Source organism: Agelaius phoeniceus, chromosome 4 (genome assembly GCF_051311805.1).
Source record: "Agelaius phoeniceus isolate bAgePho1 chromosome 4, bAgePho1.hap1, whole genome shotgun sequence".
Lineage (NCBI taxonomy): Eukaryota > Metazoa > Chordata > Aves > Passeriformes > Icteridae > Agelaius > Agelaius phoeniceus.
The window spans coordinates 47,962,108-47,984,258 of record NC_135268.1 but is presented as its reverse complement, the minus strand read 5'-3'; the positions used below and the strand labels follow the sequence as shown (position 1 = coordinate 47,984,258).

The following is a 22,151-nucleotide window of genomic DNA, read 5'->3' as shown; positions in this document are numbered from 1 at the left end:
CAGATTAGTTCATTAAATCACATGTAGAAAAGTAATGTAAATACAATTATTTTATGGAGGATGAGAAATGGACAAGAGCTAATAAGAAAGATAGTGTCAACAGAAGACAGCAAAGCAGACTTAACTTTGTACTGTGACAGAGCTATAAAAATGGCTCTAACTTTCTAGAAATATACATGTGTTCAATTTAAAGTAAATTGATACAGTAAAGAAATTAGATCCTTCATAAGCCACTATTAAATGGGTATCACTAAATAAACAGAAACACAGTATGAAAAATAAAAAATTAATTAAATTTTTCTTTGTACAGAAAAATATGTCTGTACAAAGACAAAAAAAAAGAAATAAGAAGAAATATCATGTTCACAAGAAAATCTAAAAAATGTAACAGAAAAACATATAAAAATTGAATAATTAAAACAGAAACTTAAATACACGAAGAGCAAGAGATAATGAAGGAAGATGGCTGGTCCATACGAAGGGTTTCAGACCATATACATTTATAGATTAGATTTCTTTTTTCTTAGTATTTGGGGAAAGCAAGAGCAACACGATAGTTTCTTGAAGGGAGAAACTGAAGACTTAAGACAAACTAATGATGATGTTTGGGCTGGTAGAAGAAAAATTAGAGTAAAAATAGAAATGGCTTCAGGGCTAGGCAGCCTGAGTTGAAGGATTTTGGAAGGCACAGCACATGGAAGGGAAGGAAAAAAGAAAATAAAGAAAGATGAGGAAGGCCTCCTGGCCAAAAAATGGCGGTGATGGATAACTCAAAAGAGAGGAGGTAATTGTAAAAACCTGAAATTAGCTCCCAGAAGCAACACAAAGAACCAAGAGTAAAAGGAGAACTAACAATAGCACAGCATGCAGCATACATGTAGCTGCTTTCAAAGATGCATCACCTGTCCCCAGTGCTGGACTTTGGCTATCCTCAGAAACAACCTCAACTTTCAGAGAGATATGGTGAGTAACTGACATAGCCGAACCAGCCTTAAAAACTCATCTATATTAAATGCCAAATGTGAAGAATTTCTGTAATTTTTTAAAGTTCAAGTCCCACAAGATGGTTGAATTTAACCAGATTAGCTCTCTCTTCATTCTGTGAGAAAATGCTTTTTGTTCCTCCAGCAAAGCTATTTTGGGTCTTTTTGACCACAAGAAGAAAGAGGAAAGAGACGAGTCTATGAAAACACAGAGGAGATCATAGTAAACAGCAAAAGAACCTTGACTGACTAAAAAACCACTGTATATTCAAATTTTTTTAGGAGAGATGATTTATCAAAATATATCTAAATAAATTATTTTTGTGTGTTTTTTCCAAAGACTCTTCTGATCATTAAGGCAAATTATAAGAGCTTGAAAGGAGAGGCCTAACCTTTTTTCTTGCTGGGTAGATTAAGCTATCTCTATTTACAGACCTAAGTATCACATATACCACAAATAACTTCAGCCCCATTCTGTGTGGTTTCCAAGAAATGGATAAAAATTGCAAGACCTGAAATCCTGAACCACTTAAAACCTTGGACAGAGTTTTTAAGGTACTCAGTCTTACATAGCTGATAAACCTGGTTTTCTCAAAGCACAAAGCAACCAAGTACTGCAAGGGAGGTTCTATTGAAGTGCAGCAAGTCCAGAGTCTATATCCATAAGTAATTAAAAAAAAAAAAATTGACCTTTAAACTTTCCAAGATTAGACAGCTTTTACCAAACTGCAACTCAGTACTCTCTTGTGAGTCTTTCTGTATCCCCAGCTTAATTTTTCTTGGATTAGTGGCACCCAGGCTTTTTCTGGAGGAAGCAGCAAGACCATTGGTTTTGGCCAGTTTCCTTCTTCAGAACCCATAGCCTCATGATGGTCTCATGAGTCAAAATGAAACTAACATTTGCCTATAAACTATTAACTTCTTCAGTCACATTTTTGTCTAGAGCACCTAGACTGCATATGTGCTGCCTCAGAGCATTTGAAAAGCGAGGCACCTTCTAAACTTCATCACAGCTGCACCAGCTGGGATACTCTGATAACTTGGAGACAGAAGTAGGAATATGTTCATGATATCTCCATACAAGGTTGCGTAATGAGGGCTGCAGCTATGTTGCAGGACAGGTTTAAAATTAAAAATATTTTTACAGTATTTTTCTTTTAGAGAAATCATGTAAGGACCTGAGACAAGTGCAAGATTCTGCACATGAAGAGAAGAATCACCATGTACAAAATGGGAAACAGCTGACTAAGGTAGTAACATTTTAAAAAAGAAAGAAAGAAAGGGGAAGTCTCTGTGTTGTATAAGATGAAAAAGCCACAGGTATGCAGTGTTATTTAAAAAATTCCCCAAAACCACAACAACAAATGTTGACAACGTAATCAACACTTGCAGGTGGTAGTCTACAAAGATCTTAAAGTAACTTTCCTGTTTAACTTGTCAGTGGTAAGACATCTTATATCCAGGTTTGGGTGACTGGTTTCAAGGAAGATGAAGGTAACCGGAAAGAATCCAAAAGAAGCCAGTCAAAATGGAAGACTCAACTCAAGAGAAAAGTGACCTATAAAAACGCGTTTAATGGAGTTGTGTTGCATAAGACAGAAAAGGCTGCATAATGCAGGAAAGGGCATGACAATATTTTCAAGTCTACAGTTTGTTACAGAAAGAAACTAGTCTGTTCTTGGCCTCAGCAATGGCCAGGATGAGAAGTACCAAGCTCAAATTACCATAATGTAGATTCCAGTAAGACATTAGGAAGTGCGACATAGTTCCTATCATTGGAAATCTCCAACTTTGGCTGACCTACATCAGGAATAACATAGGTTTATCATATTCAGTGGACAGTGGGAGACTTTCTTGTCATAGGATACTTTATATACAGTTGTTATGAGGCCATTAATTGTGAAATCAAAAAATCAAGTTAAATAACTGAAACACGCAATATCCAGTAATGGCTGGTTTGAAACCCTCAGCACAACAGCCTTTTCTGCAATGGCTGAGCACACCCAAGACCATGCTTACAGTGGAGTCCTGACACTGAGGATGCTTCTTCCCCAGAAGTACTGACATCCTAGGGTGTTAAGCACGTAATGTACATAATAAATGTATGTAAGCATACCTACAAAACAGCCAACCAAGGACAGTTTCTGAGGCTAAAGGAAGGTCAGCAGAAGAGAACTGGCTGACTGCTTCTCTGACTGGCCAGGACTTAGACCCCACAGACTGTGGCTTGTCAAATCCATCAGAACCTCACCTCCTGTGTGGCACTTGCCCACCACACAGAGTTAATAAGGGTCCAGAGTCTGCTTTTAATGTAATTTCTTCCACAATTCAGATTCACTCAGCCTTGCTGAGCTATGACTAAGAGGTTCCTTTACTGAGGTGTTTAGTATAACCACTGGTTTGTTCTTAATTCAGCAATATGAAGCCAAAGACTACATGCATCTAAAACAAACACACTGTACACTACATGTCGTGTTCATGAATTGTCCTTTTGTGCTTACTTTCTAAACAGCAAGTAAGTACATAAGAACCACTTTAGCCATTAAAAGGCTTCAAGACAAGCTTCAGCCATTACTCAAGGTTATACTTTGGGAATTATATATTAGGATGTTTCTCATTTTGCGTATACTCCTCTATCCAATAAAAAATATCTTTTGTGGACTTCATTCATCTTTTCATGGAATGCACACTTCCTGTCTGTTAGTCCAGCGCCCATTTGTCAGTCATACTCTCAAGTTTCTCATTACTTCAGAAAGTTATTACAAAGATTACACTTCATATTCTCCATAATTTTTATATTTTTATTTCTATATTTTCTATGTCATATTGAAATTGTCACCCTTGAGACTATGCTTCTAAAACTGCATTGCTTGAACTGTCTACATCTTATCCAATGTAAAAATTTATTTTCCTTTATCAATCTAAATATGCTTTCAGATAACTGTTTTTATTGTCTGGCACATATTATTTTGCCTTTATCTGTATTTATGGGAAGATATATGAGACATGAAGAAATATACACTGCAGGTTGTCCAAATGAATAAATCCAATTGAAAATCATAGTGATCAATTCTGTAGCCAAATAATATTCTTATTATTCTTGTATGAAACAGGATTTTAGTATTTTCACAGCATTAAAGTCGTAGGTTTTTTTTTGTATAAAGCCTTTTCCAAATCTGTTTGTAGTTTGAGTCCTCATTCTGCCAATGCCCTATATTCAAACAAATGCTGCAATTAGTCTCTAAAATCATGCTATTAAATAAACAAAAAAAATTCCAACATTTATTCTTATTTGTTTCCTGAATGTAGAGACTCCTAGGGTTGTATGTTTTTTCTCTATAACCAGTTTCTAGGATTGTTAGAAAATCTTTGTTTGTTTGTTTGTTTTAAAATGAAAGCTGCAATTCACAGGTGTTCACATAATTCCTGATGAATTGTGTGAATGTTTCATGCAGAAAAACAGCTCTGAAACTCATAACTATGAGACTATGAAAAGAAAGAGTAACATGAAACTCCAAAATTAATCCAAGGAACAGCAACTTTTATTCCAAAGGATATCTATACAACAACTACCAGGAGTAACTATGAGGTATCTCAGATAATATCTTGTATCAGAGAACACTGAATGTGTTTAGATTATTCTGTTCATTAATTGTCAGAGCACTATGAAGTTCTAATTGGAATATTTGAGATACTATTACAAAAATATGAAAGGGAGGGAATTAATACTTGTTGTCAACAGAATTCTAAAAGAGAGAAATATGATCCACAGAGCTTGTTAGCCAGATTCAGTAAATGTATGTCAATACATTCTGAAATGGTTAGATGTCCTTCACTGCACATAACAGTAATATCCCTAGGCCACAGCTGCAGCATGAGCTTAACTCAGAACTCAAGGCTTTACCTAAAGCTCATCAACAGAGAAGCATACTGCAGAGGATTTCAGTAAGCATGAAATGCCAGCATGCCTGTCTACCCATGAACCAGAATTTGGTACGTGAGTCATTGGGTTATTCTACAGAAACAATAAGCAAAGAGAATTACAGCACATCCCTAGCTGGTGCCTACAGTCTCCCAGTGTTAGGAGGCATTGCCTGTTGGTATTCCCTCAAATAGAGTTTTTTCAATGTATTCTATGCTTCTTCACATCTGTTGTACCTGTCCTACATAAAAGATGACAACTTGTATACATGGTATACAAGTGTATACATCCCTCAGTGTGAACATGGTGTGCAGACAGAGTGAATGAGTTTTCACAGGGGCTGAAAGCAGGTAAATTGAACATCCTGTGGACTACACCTCCCTTCTCAGTGAACATGGCCATCATGCCCACATAAGAATCCTATTCATTCCCTCAGGCACAGTTGCCTTCATCCCCTCCACCCATTCAGAACAAGTTTTAGCTCTTAATTCTCATTAAACAAATCAGTGAATAATAACTAAACTATTGCAATTATTATAACTTAGGGGACAAAACTGGTAAAAGACAATAGAGGAATTTTGTTTAATTCTAGAAAGTTGTGCATTTAAATATTTACTACAAGTAAATGTGCCAAGTGGAAACTTCCCCCGCCAAATATTTGTTTCTTACTGGCTAGCTCCTACTGTGTCTATCTCAGCATGTGAGAGCTTATCCAGAGAATATATAGTACTAAGGATCTTTTGCAAGTGAGTTAAATACTGTCCCTGTCTTTCTTGCTTCACTACGCTTGTTTTGATCCTTCCTGAAAAGACTAACGACCTCTACCATCTTTAGGAGATCAAAAATACAACCCAAGATATCAAATATCAGGCAGTCAACTTAATAGCAAACATACATCCAAAAATGCTGGCTAGCCAGGTTTTTCGATTAATTCAGTTAAATTTCAGTAATATTTTTCCCTTCAGGACATGAAAGCAAACATTGGACAAACACACTCAAAAAACTTTGTCAAGGACTACCACTGAAAACACAATCTAAGTTGCATTCAAGGAAAGACAAGTATTTCAGGACCAATTGCTGCCTCTGTCTCTCTTCCTCTACTCCCCACACCACCCCTAAAAACCAACCAGACATCTTTGTTTAGATTTTGGGGCTTTTTTTCAAAAAACGAAAAACCCTCTGTGAACACTCTAAAGTGGAATGGGAAAAAATAAAGACCAGAAGCCTCTTTTTTAAATTACTGAGTTTAACCAGGTTAAAAACCTTAGAAACCTATTATTATATAGCATTATATAGAAAAACATATTATATTACCAAAGAACTACACAGCTATTTCTTATTCCACAGCTTGTCCAAAGCTCAGTTTTTAAGCACTATATTATAGTGCAGGAACAAGGTCTGGGAATCAGCATCTCAGCATCTTTCTAGATAGATTTCTACAGATGTCCTAAATCAAACTATATTTAGGGCAAATATTTAGGTTTTAAAAAGATAAAGGTTTACTTTTATACCTCTAGCCCTCTGGAAGGTTGTCATAGCTCCTTCTACAGACCACTGAGTTCAAGTCTATCACTTCATCAGAGTGGACACATTTTTGGAGGAGCCATAATGCAATGTTGCCAACACTTGCAAGAATTTGTATTTCTCTTACAGCCCCAAATTCCTGTAGCTGTCTAAAACTCCATTGTTTTTGCCTAAAAGAACTTCCAGTCCCTGAGGGTTATCCAGAAAAAACTAAATGTGACCAATACAACATGGCATCTCTAAAAGCTAAGTACACAGACCTCAAGGAATGTGTAGCCTTAAAACATCAGTAACATTGAATAGACTGCACCTGCTGTCACAGTACCATCAGCTAGAATTGTCTTGAAGTATGAATCTTGGTATGCCCCTTTTTCTGCTTGGGGCTCTCCTTCTTGCCTTTGGTCTCTCCACCTCTCAGATGCTACTTTTGCAGGATATACTAGCAATGACAGCTGAGCAGCACACCACTGCAAGAACCTCATCAGTTCTGCTGTGAATCTGTTCAGTCTTTGGGAGAAGCGTGCTGCATGCAAGTGCATCTGTCTGAAGCACATGAAAAAATCAGAGTTCCTAGTACTTTATGCCAAGGTCTTACATCCACCTATGAGTCTCCAGCTCCCCTTCATGCAGTGCTCTTTTATAAAATTTGCAAGGCATCACATCCACCATTAATCAGCAGTAAAAACATCTAGGTTTTCTCCTCAGTCCTGTACCATTTCCTGAAGGTCTCTTTGCAGTATTTGTGGCTCATTGGACTGGAAATCATTAAGAACAATGAAAAGTTCAGAAAACTAGTTACTGCTGGTGAAGAAGGGTGAGCACCCAGGTTATTATACCTCGAATCTGGATTTTATATTAATTCTTTTAACCTCAGAACCACCTCACCCTCTCTGCATTTCAGAGCAGGCATTTCAAAGGGAGGGCTGAGGTTCAAATGAAACCTATGCATGGGATTTTCCAGGCATCTCATTTGCAACAAAAGAGCAATCCCACTTAAGTGGAAGTGCGGACACATGGAAGGGGAGCAGGCTTGCACTCTGCACTCCCTCACTCAGACCCCGCAGGAGCCAGGCCTCTGGGGCTGTGCCCACTGCCTTACCCTAGAGACAGGCTCCTTTCTCCAGGGCAGATGAATGGTATGTGTGGCATCAGCAGCACAAGGCATGCTGGGGCACCACATGGAGGGAAGCTAGCAACTGTGTGTAGCTGCTCTTGAAGAACCTGGAAATAAGGGTGAAAAATACAGACTAAAAACCCAAAATGAACAAAACCAGGATTCTCTTCTGTTTGCATTGAGATGCTTAGCACGCAACTATTTATTTGGCAAGTTTGCTACAGTCTCACTGTATTAAAAAGTCTTTGACAGAGTTTGAGCTTTTGCTCCTCCTGCCAAGAAGTTTCAAAAACCTAAACCAAATTAGGTGCTCCAAGTTTGTTAGAATTAAAATTAAACCCAAACACAATGCAGAAAGCATCGTTTCAACTGTTCCATGGGGAGAAAAGTAGTGAAATGAACATAACAAAAATACAAACGTTTCCTTATTCCTTCCTAATTGCCTAATTGGTTTTGAAAAAGCTAAGTGATTCAAGAGTACTTTATAAACACCAGTTCTCTTCGAGCAGCATGCAGTGCAAATTAAACCCAGTTAGCTCTAAAGCAAAGACTTCCTAGAACAAGCACCTAGCATCGGGATCCAAAAGTGTTATCAGGCATCTAATCATCCTTCTTTTCTGTGTAATCTGGGGAGCTCGTGGCCCTAGGAGACCACAGGGTGCCTGCCTGAGAGGGTTAAACAGGGTCACTGATTTCATGTGGATTCAGAACCCAACTTTGGTCCTTTCGCAGTATTAGGGCAGGAGGAAGGGCAGGCGGAGGAAGGGCGGGCCACGGCTCCGTCTGCAACGCGCCTCGGCCGGGGTCAGACCCGCTCCGGGGGGCCTCGCACCGGTTCTGCATCTGCGTCCCTCCCCGGCCCACGCCCGGGTTGCTCCCGGAAAACTCCTCGGGACATCGTCACTCTCCGTCGGCCAACTCCATCCCAGGCACTTCTCGGCAGCCTGCCCGGCTCCCCCGCCGCTGGGGCAAGGGACGGAGCCGCGCGGTTGGGCTGCGCCCCGGGGCAGCCCCCAGCCGGCCCCCGCAGGGGCTGCCGTGCCGCCCGCCCCCCGCCAGCACTCACCATATTACAGATGGAGGCGATGTTTCTGACAGTCATTAGTCTAAAGGTTGCAGCGATCCCACACCGCCATCTTTATAAGGTGAAAACAGCCCCGCTCATGGTGGGAAGAGCGCAGGAAGGGATAGGGGGCGGCGGCGGCTCCTGCTCCGGGGCTGGGATAAAAGCAAGAGGAGGGGACTGCACAGGCACCCTTTGCGCCCGCAGAGCGGCGAGAATGACGGACCTTCCCGGCCTCCCTCCTCCGGGCGAGTGACCGGGAGCTTCAGCAGCGCGGGGAGAGCGGCCGCATCTCCGCTCCTTCCGCCTGTGCCTCTCACACGGTCCGCAGGGCCCCGGGCTCCCGCTGGAGCGCTCAGCTGCGCCTCTGCGCCAGCCGGCACCGCGCTAATCTCTCCCTTCCTCCTCCTCCTCCTCCTCCTCTTCCTCCTCTCCCGGCGGCTGCCGTTGCCGCTCGCCGCTCCATCGCAGCGCCGCGCCCGCTGATGCGCTCTGACAGCGCCGGGGAAGGGAAGGGAAGGTCAGAGGCAGTGCCGGGCACGGGGCACCCCAGCGGGCCCGGCGGGGCGGCCGCCGCAGCCAATGCGCTGCGGGGCCGAGGGGGCGCGGGGGCGCTGCGCCCGCCGCCCCTCCGGACGGGCCCTCCGACAGGAGCCGCGGTGCTTTAGTCGCCGGGCCTGGAATGGCCACGGGGCTGGGAATCCCGGCCTCGGTGAGTATGCAGCCATACCGGCAGGCAGCAGGGTGAAGGACAGGAAGGCAGAGTGTGGGCAGGAGGACGTGGATGTGTGGCAAGAACGGCGGCACTGTGCTTTGGGACATGCTCACCCCACCTAATTAGGAGGTACACAGGAGCCCAGGCACTTGCAAAATCCAGAACAGTAGGCTGGAATGTAATTTACTGCCCTCAGTTGGTGCTTTGTATTGCCATTCATGCAGATAACATTTATCTTCACAAATGCTGTTTTGGGACTGTCCCCGCACCATGTGCTCACTCACAAATTCACAACATCTAGCATTTATACAGCACAGTTAATGTAATAATCTCAGGTTCTCTTCAAACACAAGCAAGTCGAGGCCCATGCCTTTCTCCAAGGCAGAGCAGTGTAAGTATATTAAATTCACACACGTGATAATAGGCACAAGGTTGTTAGATAGCTAACTGGAGGTCACATGGCAAATCTTTGAGAGAAGCAAGAGCAGAGTTCAGCTAGGGCAATCCTCATCTTAGAATTCCCCTTTCCTTAGCAGATGTTGCTTTTTTTCAGCAAGAGCTTAAGGCCTGTTTATTGTTCCTCTGCTATGCTGAGGAAATCATTCAAATGAAGAGAGAACTGCTAACATTTCTACAGACACCCCTGCTCCTAACAGCACCTGAAGTGTGGCATGCTCATTCCTGGCTACACCTTTCACTTCATGATGCTAGAATAAAATAATTGCAGCCTATAGAGCCTGGGTCCACAGGCTTTATTTACAGGAAACATTCTGAAGTCAATTTTTTTTAAATTATAATTTCAAACAAAGATCTATGATTACTAGTAAAATCTGGCATCAGCAGTAACATCTAAAGATAAACTCCTGCCCTGAAAATACTGTTAGGTAAGTGGCCTTAATCCAGTTCACAGTGGACAAGTGCCTCCTTTATAAAAATGTTATCAAATTTGGCATTAGTTGGTATCCTGCTGACAATTTCAGCAAAGAAACTCAAAATCGAGTTGCCACAGAGACAGAATTTTCTTTCCTCCTTAAGTTGGATTAATTATATTAAATCATTGCAGACATTCAACATACAGGATGGAGAAAGATTTTTGGACATAATTGAGTGAAGTCCTCAGGCCACTAAACTGCTTCATAAATCCACAAATCACTATGCAAAAGAGCCATTAAATAACATCACTGAGAAAAAAAATTATCTTTGGTATAATTCTATTAAGTTCATGCTCTTACATTATGTGTGAATTTGATCCCAAGTGTTTAATTTGCTTAAACTCAGAGGACTGGATTACAATAATATGACAGGTTTTCTCAACATAACCAGGGAAAATGGGAGTTAAGCCAACATGCCAGGACTGAAGCAATCAAGGTCTGATTAGTTTCCAGTGCATTTCTAAGTAGCCTGCAGAGACTGGACAGTACTGCACCATCCCTGGTTTTTAAACTGATGCCTGTTATTACACAAGCCTAATCATGTATTCTTTGCTGCAGCCTGCTTATTCCAATTTACTGTGGAGAATCATAATTGCTATCAGTGAAAAGTTATGGAACAAACAAATGGATTTGAAAGGTGATTAAAAATTTAAATGACACAAAATGCAGTATCTAATAAAGCTATTTGCTTAATGTATATTTTAATGTCAATAATATTACTTCCATAATACAAACCCCAGAGAAATCATAGAAAGTGTGAAGACAAAAGAGAAAAAAGTGGTATTTCCATACTTCTTTTTTTCTTAAATGCCAATTACTTGACTTCAGGGTGCGTTTTCTGTTGTTTCTTTTCGTTAAACCTTTTTGACACAAAATTAAATTGCTACTGATTAACCACTTACTGGTTGTTCAAGGGAATATTTGTAAATACGCACACACATCATTCTGTGAAGAATTCAGTATCGTATTCCTTAATGCTAATATAAATACTTTCATTTAAAGGTGGACACTTTTCTTGTCTTTTTTTCTGAAGATAAATAATAAATATAGAGAATAATATACAAGTGTATTTGTGTCAGTTTGAAAATAGTCTAGCACTGTCTCTTTTGCTCTTCAGACATATCAAAACAGGAAAGAAGAAAGAAACTTTCCTGCTGGAAATGGACTAGTGTCTGTTTTTGTTTTCTTCTGCTGTTGTCATTTTCAAGAATAGAAACTTTATTCCTGTAGCTGTTTGAAGATAAAAAAGTGTTAAGCAATGCAACAGATACCAGTTACAAACTTTATAGGAATTGTATAAATAAAGAACAGTGCACAATTGTTTCCACTCCAAAGCATTGCCCTATCTCCTTACAACAAACAACCAACCCTGTGTTTCTTCTGAGTGTTAGACAAAGAGAAGGAAAACAAAGGACTATTTATAACCTAAGAGTGCTTATATAATTTCTGTTGAAAGGTCAAAAAATACCTCCTGCATTTAATTTTAGATCTGTCTTGGTCTCATCTGGTTTTACACTTGAACATTTCTATTTCACTACATAAAATATGGACCTATTGTAAATATTCTCTTTGGCTAGCAGAGGCATGGATTTCCATAACATTTTCCATCAGACTTTTCAGAGTATTTTGCAAGCATTCACTCAAAGTTGTCAAATTATTTGGTGGCAAGTTAATATTAGCTTCTTTTACAAAGCAAGAAAATTGCCAGCAGAAATGAAGTGACTTGTCCAAAGTTAACACAGGAGAGTTGGTAGCAAATCTGAGATAGAATATCTTGTTCATTCTGTGCTACAAAGAGGATATTGCATTTCCTCTCCAGAAATCTTGTAAAATTCCACAGAGGGCTCATTTATGTTTTTCTTGTAATAAACTTGGGTCCAGAAGTGGGTAATCATCAGTCAGTTTTGCTGAACAAATGTTTGGAACAGATCAAATTTAGGATATATTTCCAACCAATTAAAAGGTCATTTTAATGGAAAAGGGAGTTAAAACAATACTAAGGCTTCCTGAAAGCATGGAAAATATATAATAATTATAGGAGAATTCAGATGTCTGAAATATTACAGTGCTGACAATGTAGGTTTAGAATTTTACAATTTTAAAAATTTTTTGTATCTAATATTAAATTATGTTCTACCAAAAAATAGCAAAATATCTTTAACAAAATGGCAAATGTGTAGACACAAGAATGAGAAATCAGGATTTTCCATGAAGCTTGGCCTCATTCCAGAACAGACTGGTGGCTTTAGTATAATGCCAAATACCAGCTTGCATCCTATGCATTGAATCTGTGGCACATGGCTCATAGCAGGTCCATGAAACCACTCCATCTGCACCTGAAATTCTAGTGGCAAGAGTGAGTTGCAGTCCATGAACAATTCATGGAAATCCATAGAAAATGTGGAGAGTCTAAAACCAAAATATCAACCCAACTTTGGAATTACTATTTTTCTTTAAGACTGTCATCTTCAAAGCAACCCCTACCCAACATTTTCAAATTATCTGAGAAATTATTTCTCTTGATTCAAAATACTGTAAAACTTCATGTTTTGGTGATAGTATGACTTGTCAGGATTCTAAAGACAAAGCATGGAAATAAAACTGCATTAAATTGATCCCTGAATCTTGTCTATCTTTTGCTAGTTTGAGCATTTTACTAGTTGGCAAGTAGAGAATACCATCTCTTCATTTTCTTCAGAAATTATTACTTTACAGAAGAAAACAAAACACCTTTATAGCATCTTGTGGAATCCTCTGACTCCTCCCCCTCAGGGACATCCCTAGGGCCTTGCCTTGGAAGAATACATCATAAAGTTTTCTCCACCTCAGCAGACAGAGAGGACTTAAGCCATGATGCTCTGCAGCACTCCTGCCAATCCACATTAGGTTGCCTCCCCCATTGGCCAGCTGACACTGCCCACCCCAATTACTCCTCCCTCATCCCCGCTCAGGGTGCTGCCCTTTGTCCTTTGCTGTGCCCTCAGGTCACTGACCCCACACTGAAGTCGTGCAGGCCACATGGTTCTGTCTTTTGTCTCTGGTCCCTTTGGCAGGGTGGCTGCAATAAACCCTTGCTGGAATATACCATGCACAGACCCTCCCTGTCTTTCCTCTGCTGAGCTATCTGTGGTGTGTGTGTGTGTATGGGCTTGAAATGGCTGCTCTTGAGGCCTCACTCTGAGCAGCTTCTGAAGGAGACATGTCAAAGAAGGTTGCAGCATTTCTACCACCCTGCCACACTGCAACAGCATCTGACGTCATCTTTTTTTTGGCCACACACCACACCTGGAAGCCCAAAGACAGCAGAACAAGACAGAAGCAAGTACATTGATGTTGAGGTACCAAAAGCTGGCTGAGTAGATACAAGGGGTCTAAGAGTTCTCTAGTGAAAGCCATTACATTCTATTCTATGAAGAGGCTGTCAAAGCCTCTGCAGTCAGTCCAAGTCAATCATGGCCTAGAGCTGTGATTATCTCATCAAACCTTACTCCTGCCCTTTTCCTTCCACTTGAGTTTCAAATACACTGTGTTAAGACCTTGGAACAGTGACTATAATAGAACTTCAGTGTTCTGTAAGTAATACTAACCTTCCTCACACTCACTACTCAAGGAAAAATATTCCCACCTTTCCAGAAGGAAGAGTCTTGAAGAATGGCCTCTTCATCAGGTATATTATTCAGCAAGGGAGCTCACAAGAAAACTTTACTGGCATTTTTCTTACCTATACAAAATGTGTTTTCAGGTGGCAAAACACTATTTAAATTCTAATCGTACGTATTAGCTGGAAAGAGATAACCAAAAATTTTAACCATGGAAGTAATTTATCAAACAAAAAGAGAATCACTGAGCAAAAATAACAGAAAACTGAAGTTTTTACAGAAATATATTGATATTTCTGCCTCTGAAAAGGAAATAATGATTCTGGCTTGCCTTCCTCTTCTCCAAAGATTGTATATATCATTTTTATTCTCTTTTACAGGCTTCAATTTTAACTCACAAACATTCTGAGGACAAAAAAAACCCAAAGGACAGATAAGACTGGCATTTAGTCTATTTTCAGCATGAATTTAAAATAGCCTTTACATTTTATTAAATTGTGCACAAATTAAATTACACTTTTATTACATTACATCTCAAAGTTTTAACCAATTTTAACCACACACACACACACACACACACATATATATATAAATATAAATAAAAGGCTTTTACATTCTAAGATTTCAAACCTGACAACTATTTAATGCTACTGAATACTAATACTACTTTGCAGGTAATCCACCTGCAAAGACTGACAGTAACAATGAGGTTTTACTTGATTGATTTCCTTCATATCAGTGTGGAGAAAGACAGTAAAATTGAAGTGAAATGTTAATGACAATTGCACATTGTGGTAAACTCCTGATGTTGTTAAGTTGTTTTCAAGAGTCTTTCTTCTGTGAGAAGCATCAAAGCATCAGAGACTTTGAGACTTAATTCTTGCATGTGACAAAGAGAGACTTGGCTAATCAGAACATCACTCTTCAAGATTTGAACAAATTAGTTCAGCTCACCCACCTCATTAAAAAGCTCAACACTAATCTACAAAATAAGACACCCTGCTGCCACTTAATAAATTTCAAAATGCCCCCATGATAACTGGATTTCCTACAAATTCTGCTCATGACCAGGCCTGTATTTCTCCCAGTTAGTTAAAATTAACCTGTACCCAGATCCACCAATATTGTGGTCTTTCCCTCAAGTCCCCAAAGAACCCAAGTTGTGGGCAGACTCAGTGCCCAGCTGAGAAGTTCCTTCAGATAAAAGTTACATCCCACACACATGGAAACAGCAGATCTGCCTGCAGCCTTGTAGGCAGCAACTTAGTGGTTACGGTACTTTAACGGGAAATGGGAGAACTAACCTGCAAGTAAAGAGGCTCAAATCCACATCTGATCCTAATTTATTAAAGGACAATTATTTTATTCCATAGAGAAGTTTTGGAAAAGGACAGGCAAGTCAGGTAGACTCTGCATTTCTTCTCTTGAAGTTGTGCTACTATCAGACATAAAAGTTTCATGGAGCCAGAGAGAAGGCAAACAATACAAACTTTGTATGGGGAAAACAGAAGAAAGCTTGTAAGGGGCAAGAAAAAGGTGTAGGATTATGCAAATTATTAAAATGCTCAACTAGGATGGATACTGATCACTGGTTTGCTGTGGATTGCTGGTTTTCTGTGTAACAGAAGTGCCAGTTTACATTCTGTACTGGAAAAGAAGAAAGCAAACTTGACATAAATCCCACTGGCATAAGTGCTAAAAATTTAAAGGTTGAATGCCACTTCATCTTTTTGACTGTAGAAAATAGTCATTGCAAATGAGCCCACTTGAAATAACTTAAAACTACATGTCTCACAAATTTATCTCCAGAGACTGATTTACCTGCAGTCCTAAAACAGGTTTTGAATGTGGATGTACAGGCAATAAACTGTCGCAGCATTAATCTGCAACAATGTTTTGAGTGTCAAGGATTAGAAGAGGTAACTAAAAGTAGAAAGAAACAATTCCTAGAATCATCCCTTGATTGCAACTATATGACTATTTGTTTTAGGCTACATGAGATTGGTTTAGCTCTGTTGAGAGTGATTTAAATGCAGGCTTCGGATTAGACATAGTGGGCCAACTCGTTATTTTCTTTCCACACACTTTACAGGTGCTGTGCAGGTAGTAACTCGGGGTGAGCCAGGACATATTGTTTCTCACTGAGACAGGAAGGTATGAATTATCAGCAATATACACACCTATTTGAGAAGCAGGGACTTCCATTCAATTCAGTTTGGACAATGCTTTCAGACACAGGGTGTGATTCTTGCGGTGTCCTGTGCAAGGCCAAGGGTTGGACTTGAAGATCCTGATGGGTGCCTTCCACCTCAGTACATTCTATGATATATTGTGATTCCTACCTACCAGCTTCGTGAAGTCTCTGTCCTACAAACTACTAATTCCCTGTTTATGCTAATCTGCTCGTACTCACTGCAAATCTCTTAGTAACATCCCCAGACGGGCGGCCCATTTTATCTGGGGCAGAAGAGCAGCAGAGCTCGGCACCGTGCTGAGGGCTGGCTCGCAGGACAGGCCTGCTGCCACCGCGTCACGCCTGGCGCACAGCCCGGCAGAGCCGCATGGCATCGCCAGGGCATTAGCGAGGCTCGGGGCTTTACCTCACCATCCTCGCAGACAGCTCCTAAGCCTCCTAAGCAGGGCTTAGACAGGAGTTTAGACAGAGATCAGCGGTATTTAGTGCCTCAAACCCGCTACACAGCTGCCACTTCGCACCGAAGACACTTTTGTTTCCCGGCGTTAAACATCTCCGGGCACCCAGAACTCGGCCCGGGGAGGAACGGACTAGCATACCCCCGCAAAAGCCTTGATCTGACCCATGGGGGCCGCCGCAGGAAGCTCAGCTGAGCAGCCAGGCCGGCCCCTCAGACGCGGCCATGGCACGGCTCGGCAGCAGCGCCCGGGCCCTTCGCCTCAGCGCGGCTCGGCCGCGCGCCCCGTCCCGCCCCACGCGAGGTCACGCGCGCTGTCCTCGCCAATAGGCAGCGGCGGCCGGAGCCGCGTGGGTCTCGCGGGAGCGCGCGGCAGTATTTAATGGCCGGCGCGGCGCTGCTCTGTCCTTCTGTCCGCCGGCTGTGGGCGCGGTAAGGTGAATGCGGCCGCTCTCAGGGGAAACCGCCTACCCTCCGCACGGACGGGCTTTGGGCCTGGGGGAGGTGGGACACACCTGTGTGGTTTTCCCTTCACATCTTGCCCTCTCGGAGCTTGGCGGTGCTCCGGGGAGTCAACACAGGGGGATAGAGAAGCTTTCCCTCACTAAAACCCAGTGCGGAGCCCTTCTCTCCGCCCTGCATCCTGTCGTGAGGCACAAATGGTCCATGTCCCTCCACTTCCCCCCTCGCGGTCCCCTTGCTGCCCGGCTGATGCCTTTCTCCCTCCGCAGTGTGTCCCGAGGAAGCGGCGAGCCCTTCAATGCCCCCGATGTGCAGGAGGCCCGGCGCGGCAGGCCCGGACAGGGCCAGCGCTGGCGGCCCACGCTCACGCCTTGGGACGCCTATGGGTGAGGGACACAGCGAGCTCAGCGCTCCTGCTACAGCCTGGGGCTGGTAAGAAAAGGCTTCGGGCTTCCGAAGTGGAGGGCTTTGAATCCTGGGAGTTTTTTAAAAAAACAGATATATATATAGGGTGCTGCCCTGTGTCTCTGAGTCAAAATAACTGTCTACATTTGCACTCTTCTGTGTTTTAAGTCGCAGCTATTGAGCTGCAAAAACCTTAAATCGGAATCACTGCGTTTATTTAGTTTTTTAATAGGCCGCATCAAGAAAATTGCAATTGTAACCTGTGATGTTTAGACTGTAGGCACTTAGGGCTTGGGTTTAAATGGGCTCAATAATTGTTCAAACAAAGAAATAACCCCCTCTGTCTTGTGCTTTCCCTGAAGTATTCTAGTCCACCTGTAACAGTATCATTTGATACTGTTGAGTGCTTTATAAGTTGTAACAAGGTGTGTGTTTATATCTATCTGTGAGTAGGCACAAGGTAGCAATGAATTATCTGGCAAAGATTCAAGCCAAATCCACAGGTTCATAGTTTACCTCGGTAGTGTCAGCACTGAAAGTAATTTAGGCTTAATAAACATTCCATTGTTTATGATTAAAAGTATATTTTTAAAAATGTTTGAAAGGTATGTTCTATGTAGTGTAACTGGGCTAATGAACATGCCTTATCAACAGATTAAACCAGTAATTGCCATTTGCTCTAGGTTTTGATTTAAAAATAAACTTCTTAAAAATGACTTTTGCAACTCCACAGAAAATTAATTTTTAAATGTTTAACAACATAGTAGAACTCTGTAGAATAAACTTTAGAGTTTTAACTTTAGTTCAACAGTATTAATTATAATTTTACAATTTTCTGTGTGTTCTTTAGAGGCCTCACATAGCAACCTCATGCTTGAAATGTTTTAGACATGGGTAAACACACCTAAATGTGAAGCAATGCTCAGGACTTCTTAGGAATAAATAATGCCTTCTACTGTAAGGTAAGTTTGCTCTGTCTAATGACAATTGCCAATGGTATTTCAAGCAAATTATAGTATCTCTTACACAAATAGTAAATTCAGATCATCCTAGTTGATAAGAAAACACTATAACATACTAAAATCTACTCCCCTTTTATGCTTTGCCCTCTTAAGTCTGGCAGTGTCTTAAGTGGCCAACACTGAGGGGTATAAAAGTTCTCTTGCAAACCCAGAGGTGAGGCTAAAACTCTTCTTTGGATCATGTTTAAGAGGAACACATTTGTATAGCTGCTGAACTTAGGAAGCTGCTAATCAACTTTATTAATAGTTTGTAGAAAGATTTTGAACTGTCCTCTTGTTATGATATCTGATCTTAATATCACAGATTTCTCAAATCTTTGTGCTTTGTGAACCTGTGTGATTAATGTCTTGAGTAAAGAGTTTCTCGTAAATTGTTTGGTCTCCAGGTATGTAATTGTGAAAAGGATTATCAGATAATAGTGACTCCATTGTCTTCTATTCCTGAAGGAGTTTAATTTACTCCTTGCTAGAAGACAAAGCAAAATAGCTTTGACTGGTGAAAAACTTGTGTGGTAACTGCTAAAACTTTATATAGATTTAGCCAAAAACAAATAGCAAAAATATCACAGGAAAGTCAATTATAGTTACTGGGTCTGCTTATTCTAATATAGCTGGTACTCTGGCATGGAATCCATACTAATGGTATGGGAAATGCAAATCCCATCCTGTACAAGCCAAGTCATTTCATTTGAGAAATGGCTCTGACCTAAGGTTAGTGTCATGTAGAAGGTTCATGTAGCTCAACCTTGGGGCAGTTACCTGTTTTATGTGTGCATAATGCTGACTGCAACTTAAATAGAACTTCTTTACAGGGATGAAGACAACATGTGCCAGGAACTGACATTAAACATCAGTTTATGATTTCCTGAGTGGATGATTTTTGACTTCATACAAGATGATTCCAGTTGTCACCTCTAAGTATCATCTTGGAAGTAGAATTGGGACAAGCAATGGCTTAAATGATATGTCTTCAATGATCATGTTGAAACAGGCATCTCTCCATTTGTTGAAACAGGTTTCTTAACAAAAACTGCTGTAATTTGACTGTGGTTGTGGATTAATTGAAATAAATTATGAGTAATTATTAAAATAAGAGTATGCTACCAAAACTGTGTTTTGAAGGTTTCTTCTTAAGGTATTTTCTGCATGAAGACTTTGTTTCTGTAACAGCACAAAAGTGTTTACATCCATGAAACATTCTTGCCATATTCAAACTTAATTACCTTAATCTTAAATTTACAAATCCATTGAAAAGGCCCTCTTAAACTTTTATTCTTGGTATTTGAGTATTTTGAAGTATTTTGTAATGCAAAAGCACAGATCAATCAGCTAACTTCTAAGTTATTTCATTACCCTGTATGTGTTTGCATGTTCTCTACAAAAGAATTATCTCAAACTGAAAAGAACAAGTTACCAAGAATCCAATTCCTTGCCAACTTTAAATTAACAAGGAAAATGTTGCAATATTCCATGTAAAGCACTATCAGTGAGAATGTCCTTAAAAAACAGGATCATTGTTGTTGAGCAATTAAAAGCTTGTATATGCTTTTCAGTAGCTTATGTCTTACTACTGAAAACATTTATCTTGAAGGTAGGTCTTTAAGTAATTTTGTGCATCCTGTTAAAGCCAGTGCTTTCCTAGAATGCACAAGCAAGGATATTGAGTAGAAGTGGCTGTCATGTGCTCACCACTGCCTATTTAGGAGACTGAGTTGGTGTGGATTTAGGAACAAATGTATTTACACATATGTGGTCATAATTAAACCCCCATCTGGACAGGAAGTGTTTCTTTTTACCTTTGCTTAAACATACACTAAAAGGGTTGAGTAATGATCTGTGGCCTTCTAGGCTCACCTAAGTCTGCTTGTTTTATTAAAAGACAAAACTAAATTTAAAGGGTATACAGAAGTACGTTCGTTTCACAATATTAAACTTGACAAGTGTCCATTTCCTCTTACAAGAAACAATGTATCATATAAGTCTTGTCGGTTGTATAGACCTTTGTCTTCTGTGGCCATGCTTAAGGATTAATTTTTGGTCTAGTCAGTCTTGTGTTATGGAGTTGTGATTTTATGTCTGCCTTGAGCAAGATTTCTGATTTGCCTTTCTTAGATTCAGTGTTAATTGATGATATTCAGTACAGACTGATTTCTGAATGTTTACTCCTGTTTTCCTTAACCAGTAAGCTTGTTTACATTTGACAGTTTGGCATGATGTTTTCAGTGAGCTGTCTACCCTTCCAGAATTTCTGAAGGGATTAGAAGCTATCTTAGAATTAAGGTTGGAGTTTTCATTTCCAGATTAATTTATCATGCAATAAATGGCATTAAATTCCATATGCTGCTCTGTCCACAAGGATCTTGTCTGAATCAAGATATGTTGGGGTCTGCAGCCAGGGTTAGTTCTGAATGTTTTTGTGGGTTTTTTTTAGTGGTTTCATTGCTGTCTACTTCCCACTTTTTTTCCCCTTTCTTAAAAGTTTCAAGAAGTTTAATTACAAGTGTTCTAGGATCTACCTCTTTCTATTACTGACAACTAAAAAATTTTTTTTGTGTCAGTATGTCTGATGCAGAAGATAAATTTTTCAGTTAGTGGCTTGCACAGTATATTGGCACTATGGTATAAAAGCTTCCCAAAGAATCACTGTTAATGAAGTCATAATTTGCTGCTCCTTTTGATGAAATACCCACATGCCACTAAGTGGCATAGCTGCATGCGAGGTCCAGCCTTAGCTGTTCTCTTTTTATGAGACATCTGGTTTGAAAGGCTAATGAAATGAGAGTCCATTCTAGACATGATCTACTATTCTGATTTCACACAGCATAAATAGAGTAAGTTTACTGGGTTTAGTACATCTAGAGAGAGCTCAATAATGAAATAAATCTACTTGAGACTGCGTGGTGAACACTTAGTTTCAACAATCTTGTTCTTCAAATAACTAGGCAAACCTAAGGCATTCTTTTAAAACTGATCTGGTTAATGCAAAATCAAAGCAGAGATTATATTTGCAACTAAAGTATCAAATTATTTCATATATTTATAAGCCTTATCTCTTTTCACATTTAGCTGTTTGTAATCATTAAGTTGGGGCCATTGCTCTATGCTGGAAGCTCACTTTGAATAAACATTCATTAGAATGATAGGTTGCTTGAGAGTACTTTATTCTGTGACTTCTCATGAGTATTTATAAGAAATCTCTCCTCAATCAAGTATGGCTTGCTCCTATTCCATCTACAGGCTTTTGGGAATACAAATATGTCAGTTCAGGCATCACCCACCTAAATACATTTATGATATATCACATTAAAGCAGTGAAGCAAAACAAAGGGATTAGTATTAATCTAGGGTCTAAATCCAGTAACTTCATTGGTGTAAATGAGCTCATTCACCCCGACCACCACCTAGGGGGACAGTGTGCTTGGGGCTGTGCAGTTCACCAAGAAACCTGGTTGGTTTGATGAATGCTATGCTCTACGTGGAGTGATAACATTTACAATTCTCCCTTTTGTTACTCATTGGAAAATGGAAGACTAATGGGAGAAAAATAGCCAGGTTTGCCTGAGAATAGACCAGGGCTACCAAGTTGGCTTACAGCCTTGTTATAGGCTAAATGACATGAAACCATACTTGGTCATTTTATACATTTTTGTATGTATGCTTTGTACAACAGGGATTATATGAGAGATTTGGGGAAAATAAATTCTGGCTATTGATAGCAAATGTAGGAATACTGCTTTGGGTTTTCTTTGACTAAGTCTG

At 40.3% G+C, this 22,151-nt stretch overlaps 1 protein-coding gene, 1 long non-coding RNA gene and 1 other non-coding gene across 4 annotated transcripts in view; 2 read left to right on the top strand and 1 right to left on the bottom strand.

Annotated features, from left to right (window-relative positions):
• Positions 1-9,271, bottom strand: part of USP46 (ubiquitin specific peptidase 46) — a 33,746-nt gene extending 24,475 nt beyond the window's left edge. The window contains exon 1 of the mRNA XM_054633341.2: positions 8,610-9,271. Coding sequence (XP_054489316.1) covers positions 8,610-8,645 — 36 coding nt within the window. The 5' untranslated portion in view covers positions 8,646-9,271. The remainder of the gene's footprint in view (positions 1-8,609) is intronic.
• Positions 9,272-16,786: 7,515 nt separating this feature from the next.
• Positions 16,787-21,534, top strand: LOC129120673 (uncharacterized). 2 transcript variants are annotated; one of them, XR_013182115.1, is made up of 4 exons: positions 16,787-16,935; positions 17,235-17,397; positions 18,221-18,332; positions 19,205-21,534. It is a non-coding gene; the product is annotated as an uncharacterized LOC129120673 (long non-coding RNA). The 2 variants fall into 2 exon arrangements; XR_013182116.1 differs by having other exon boundaries at positions 16,853-16,940.
• On the top strand, positions 18,473-18,591 carry LOC129121081 (small nucleolar RNA SNORA26). Its single transcript, XR_008534365.2, has one exon. It is a non-coding gene; the product is annotated as a small nucleolar RNA SNORA26 (small nucleolar RNA).
• Positions 21,535-22,151: the final 617 nt, after the last annotated feature.